Below are 6,238 nucleotides of genomic sequence, written 5' to 3'. Positions count from 1 at the left end.
GTCGACCAACAGAGGGGACCTACGAATTGTAGGTCGAGTCGTCAATCAAAGCCGCGTCCCAGAAGTTTATTTCTTTATTTTGATTCCTTTTTGTTTAGGACATGTTTTTCTATAAATAGGGTATGTAAACCTTGTTTTTGGGGCTTAGACATTACTGTTTACTTTTAGTTCTTGATTTTTTCTTGGGAATTAACTTGCAAACTTTAACAATTTGATTTCTGGATTTCGGTTTATAATATTTTTGCTTTGAAATTCAATTCGAGATTACGGGTTTCTTCTACTCTAAACGTAAGTTCATGAATTCTTCTTATCAAAACATGAATTGTGTTCATTCTAGCATGAGTAGTTAAATCCACAACTAGGGTTATGAGAACCATGAGCAATTAGCAACATATGAATAATAACTAAGTAATTCTTGAATAGCATTGATGCAGGCATTGATAATTCTTTCGCTTAGAAGTCTTTTTAATGATTGCGCGCGTTAGAACTCGTCTTGTTGCTAATTGTCGGACCAAGGAGGTAGTTAATAAGAAAAGAATTATCAGCAGAGATTTAGTGTAATACTATCTAATAGTCTAATGACAATTGGTGCGAGGGTGAAAATTAAGTCATACATTGATGTATGTCTAATTTGAGGTAAATGTAAGGGTTAGTAAATTATACACACGTAGCCAGACCAAGGTGTGGAGTATTTTCCCTATTTGGAGGACTAATCACTTAGGGATATATATCTTACCAACTTTGCATATAAAACACTAGGAAATGATTACTATTATTAGGATTACCACGTTAAGAGCTTATGGGAAACACATACACCCTAGTTTCTCTCTCTTATTGATAACTTAAGGTTTGAATCTTGCTCACTTGTTACTTAAAAAACAATTAGTTAGTTGCTTACAACACCCCCCCCCCCTTTAATTACTTTTCTCGGAAATAAGTTGACTAAATGAATATAATAGTGAATTAAGTTTATGTCTAAATCATATTCCTCGTGGGATCGACCCCAACCTCAAAGTTGGGCTCCTTATTTGATAACGATCGCTTATACTTCTTTAAGGAGGTGTAATTTGAGCGTATCAGTTATGCAATTACTCTCAAAAGCACACTAAAGCATGTTTGACTGAAGCATATAGACAACTCATACTAAATGCACATCAACATGAGGGACATTAATCATGAAAACTCATTTTCTTTCTAAACAAGAGTTTCATCAAGAACGTGCATAACATAAGGAGATCATGGAAACACATAAATCACATATGACTCCAAATCATGAAACAAGTCACAAGGAATTCTTTGCCTCAAGCTAGAATAGGAATAAAAGAAAGAGATGAGGATATCGGAACTCTCAACAATCTTACTATCTAAACATACCATATCCCCCTTGGGAATAAACCCCTATACTAAGGCTAACATCAAAGTCGAACTAATAGCATAGGGATCTATAAAAACATTTTCATCTAAAGGGAACTATCAACATATCGATGCTTTCATCCGGAAAGACTCTCTTGTCCTCTCTAGACCAGAGTGCATATAAGCAACCATAATTTGGAGGAATGGGAACCAGATCACTAAGAGAAGCTTTCTTGACATCTCTTCCTTTTGCCGTGAGTGTAGGGAAATGTTTCACTTGATGATCACTCTTTCCACAACCATAGCAACCGTCCATACCGGCTAGGCACTTCCCATGGTGATTCTTTCCACATTTGGTGCAGGTAGGCTTAAGCAATGGAGACCTACTACCTTTCTCTTGGTTAAACCTAGGGGTATTGGAAGGATCTTGACCGGAATAACTTTGTTCAAACTTAGGTCTACCTTGCCCATCGGACTTATCATTAGAGAAATTCCCTTCACCGGTTCTAGCCCTTTTTACCTCCCTATTCTTTCTCTTGAATTTTGACTCCTCAATTTGTTGGGCATACACCATAAGCCTGGAGATGTTCATGTTATCATGGAGCATTGTCGTTCGACATTCTTCTTCAACTAAGTCAGACACACTCGTTAAAAACCTACTTATCTCATCCATCGGATCCGCCACCATAGATGGAGCATACTTGGATAGTTGGGTAAATTTCAAGGCATACTCGTTAACACTCTTGCCTAAGGATAATGAATTCTTCCACCTTAGATTCCTTCAATTCTCGGGGAAAGAACCTATCAATAAAAGCTTTCTTAAACACCTCCCAATCAATAGGACCCGTTTCTACCGGCCTATTTCTCTTCCATTAAGTATACCAAACTTGAGATACATCCTTCAATTAGTAAGAGGCTAACTCCAACTTTTGTACTGAAGTCACCCCCATGGCATCATGTATTTTGTAACCCTCATCCACAAATTCTTGAGGATTCTCTCCCAATTTAGAACCAAGAAACTTGCGAGGGTTCATTCTAACAAAATCCCTCAATCTAGAAGTCGTGGAATTCACATTAGGGTTCACATAGGTCCTAACATACCTATTGGTTTGGGCCTTCATAGCTTGGGCCAACATTAGAAGAGCCGACTTAACCTCCATATCTGACATAGCCGAAGGATTAATCAGAACTTGATTAGCTTGAGGAGCTTAGTTCACTTGAGTAGCTTCTTTATTTACATTATCACCCTCCATTCTTCTTGCGTTATCCCTTCGTGTATTCATTTCCTGAAGACATAAGAGAAGGATTAGGAGAGGGACTTTATAGAGCTAAACTCCATGGTACGACTTAAGAGTAATGAAATAAGTGCAGTTTCCTAAGATTATATAGACTCTCATTCATAAATTTGGCGCTCTTCACACAATGAACAAGACTCTACTAGACGTGGCTTATGAGACATCATCCTAGAATCATTCTAAACCTTGTGCCCTGATACCAAGTTTGTTACGACCAAAGAGTAACCCCTAGACATAACAAGACACATAGAACCCCGAAAGGCTCCAAGTAAGCCCCTTAGCATATCATAACATAAGATATAAGAGATGATGCGAAATTTAAAAACTTTTCTTCATACAATCAAAGTCTTTTATAAAAGCAAGAGGAGTCTAACTTGCCTCAATTAGCCATCTAATACAATCTTTAAGTCAAAAATAGGGTCAAAACCGTTTCGACATAATCCGAAAGTGAAATAACTAGAAAGAAACTACTAATGACTCATATGTCCTCAAATCTTGAGGACTCGCCACAAGCTAGGAGAATAGTCAATCCAAGCTTGAACCAATAGAGGATCACCTTAAGAACCAGAACCTACACTTTGTGAAAAATGTACAAAATATGGGCTAGTACAAAAATGCACTAAATATGATAGCAATGCATAAAAACCTTAAAAACATGCAAAAAGGGACATTCTAGTTGAAACGCATGCATTTACCAACTTTGAGAATCATCGTGCTCTTTAGTATAAAAAGCATAAGTCACAAGCATATTCAACATATAGATCATCATAGCATAGTAAAACCATCTCATAAGTAACCCTAAATTATACTTGTGCAATGTATAGATAAAGATCTCATATTCCCATCTATAGTAAGTACCACTTTTAGGTCACCATAATCATACTTACCATTCTTTAATCTCATCCTTTGTTCGTACTCATAGACAAGGAACATTCACATTTAATAAGGCATATCAAGGAAAACAACTCATAGCAACAATCAAAGTTAAGCATTCACCATTACAATTAGCCTTCATATCAACATACTTAGTAACATCATCATAAGTATATTCATTTCATAAGTCATTATAACATTTGAGGAACACACCATAACTACTCTCAAAGCCTACTTGTGCAATGCATGGATAAAGTCCCATACCCCCACCCACACTTCATAGAGCTTCTTGAGTAACCATAGTACATAAATCACATTTTTTTTCATAGTGGGATTAAGCCTTAACTGGCATAGACCATGTGAGCAAATCATGAAATTCGGTGTCATGTCCCACACTGAAAAGAGTTGGTCTACTTGCCTAAGGTAGAACCGGTAACATTTTAGCTTAGGTGGATCTACAAGCTAATAACCTATGTAGGTACATAGGTATGGGATAAGGAGGTTGTTACTAGGAACCCGACCATACATAGGGAAAGCTTCCACGTCACATTTTCCACTCGGTGCTAAGCATTAAATTCCCATGGAGTAGTTAATTATCTTTAACACTATTACACATGAAAGGGATGCCATTGGCCTACCAGTTCAAGGTACATTATTAGAATAGCTCATTGAATCCTCATGAAAGGGGTACCTTTGGTCTACTGATTCAAGGTTTATCATTATAATAGTTCATTGACTCCTCATGAAAGGGGTACCATTGGTCTACCGATTCAACACAAAGCTTTAGAATACTTCATTAGTCATTTATGAAAGGGATGCCATTGGCCTACCAATTCAAGGTTTATTAAGTCAAGATAGTTCTTTAATTACTCATTAAAAGGATGCCCTTAGCCTACCGATTCAAGGTATATAATTCAAGATCACATTTATTCACACATGAAAGGGATGCCCTTAGCCTACCAATTCATTTAGGTGAGGAAAGCCTTTCACAACACCACAATTACATTATAGTCGTAATCAGACTACATTCAAAGTATTCATAAAGCATGTACATAAACATAATGATCATACAAAATTCTCAAAATTCACCAACATATCTAGAATTACTACATTAGACATGGATGATAACATGATTCAAGTAATCAATTCCTAACATTCATAAATCTATTAGATTCTACTTGCATCAATCAATATCCACACGTAGTCGGACCAAGGTGCGGAGTGAAATTCCCTATTTGGAGGACCAATCACTTAGGGATACATATCTTACCAACTTTGCATGTAAAATACTAGGAAAGGATTACAATTATTAGGATTACTTAAACAACAATCGGCTATTTGCTTACAAACCCCCCTCTTTAATTTCTTGTCTCGGAAATAAGTTGACTAAATAAATATAATAGTGAGCTAAGTTTAAGTCTGAACCATATTCCTCGTGGGATCGACCCCAACCTCCAAGTTAGGTACTTTACTTGATAGCAATCGCTTATACTTCTTTAGGGAGGTGTAATTTGAGCGTATCAAATTTTGGCGCCGCTGCCAGGGAATAAGGCTTTTAGATTAAGTTTAACTACATTATTGAACTTTACTCAATTATTTCCTAATTTTATGTTTTCTTTTGTTTTTGTTTTCTTTAGGTTTCCACTCTAGTGTATGCCAAGTACATAGAGTCGAGGCGAACCATTGATCCCATATGATCCAGAGTTGAGCAAAACTTTGCGAAAGATAAATAATCAAGGGGTACAAAATAATCCAGTCATATAGGAGCATGTAGAACAAGTGAATGATGAGAATGCTCAGGATCGTGGTGGTAATCTACTCGGAGATGCACTGAGGGTGCAGAATCCACCTAAACCAATGTTGCGTGGTAACTACAGGGTCGACTTCAACACTGTTGAATCAGAAGGACCTATTGTTCTCCCACCTCCAAGGCACACATTTGTGGTGACTAGAAGTTTGATAGAGATGCTTACAACAAGGGGGTTGTTTTCTGTTATGGCTTCGGAATATCTACATGGGCACATGGCCAAGTTGAGGAGTGTTTACAAGAGTTGTGTGGGACGATCGGAGTTTGTTATAAACATCAAAGGGTTGAGAGTCTTCCGTCTATCATTAATTGAAGATACTGCGGTATGGTTTTCTGAGCTACCGTACAACTTGATTCATACATGGGACCAATTGCACAAAGTGTTCATCGAAAAATATTTTCCATTATCTAAGAAGCTGAATCACAAGGACAAACTGGAAAAATTTGTAGCACTACCTAGAGAGTCTGTGAGCAGTTCACGGTATAGGTTCACTATATTCATAAGAAGTGTTCTGAATCACCACATTGATGATGAGCACCTTAAGAAGTACTTCTATGGAGGTCAGGATGACAATAACAAGGTTATATTGGATACTATTGTTGGGGGATCATATGTAAGTGCACTTTTGAGAAGATTGCTGAGAAATTGGAGAAGATTTCCTGAAATAATAAAGCATAGAGCACTATAAAGTCAGACACCGGAAGAAACACTTTTGCAGTTCAAGTTGCACCTAGTCAATTTGTCGATGATATTCATGAGGATATGGCACAGATAGGGACATAACTTGGGTTGGCATTAAAGCATGTGAGCGGAGGTGCAGAAAAGGTGAATGCGGTAAACTATTTGACTAGAACTCCACTACCACCAATTGAGGAATGCTACTATAATGAGGATGCTTATTTGGTGAAT

At 37.2% G+C, this 6,238-nt stretch overlaps 1 protein-coding gene across 1 annotated transcript; it reads right to left on the bottom strand.

Moving 5' to 3' along the window:
• Positions 1-1,456: 1,456 nt before the first annotated feature.
• On the bottom strand, positions 1,457-2,041 carry LOC125858786 (uncharacterized). Its single transcript, XM_049538587.1, has one exon. The coding sequence runs from the start codon at positions 2,039-2,041 to the stop codon at positions 1,457-1,459; it is 585 nt and encodes a 194-aa protein (XP_049394544.1).
• Positions 2,042-6,238: the final 4,197 nt, after the last annotated feature.

This window comes from Solanum stenotomum, chromosome 3 (assembly GCF_019186545.1).
Source record: "Solanum stenotomum isolate F172 chromosome 3, ASM1918654v1, whole genome shotgun sequence".
Taxonomy (NCBI): Eukaryota; Viridiplantae; Streptophyta; class Magnoliopsida; order Solanales; family Solanaceae; genus Solanum; species Solanum stenotomum.
Note: the sequence above shows the minus strand (reverse complement) of the source record. Positions and strands in the feature narration are given on the sequence as shown.

What these genes read in the sequence shown, in the direction of transcription:
- LOC125858786 (XM_049538587.1), bottom strand. Translation starts at nt 2,041, where the DNA reads ATGGTGGCGGATCCGATGGATGAGATAAGTAGGTTTTTAACGAGTGTG.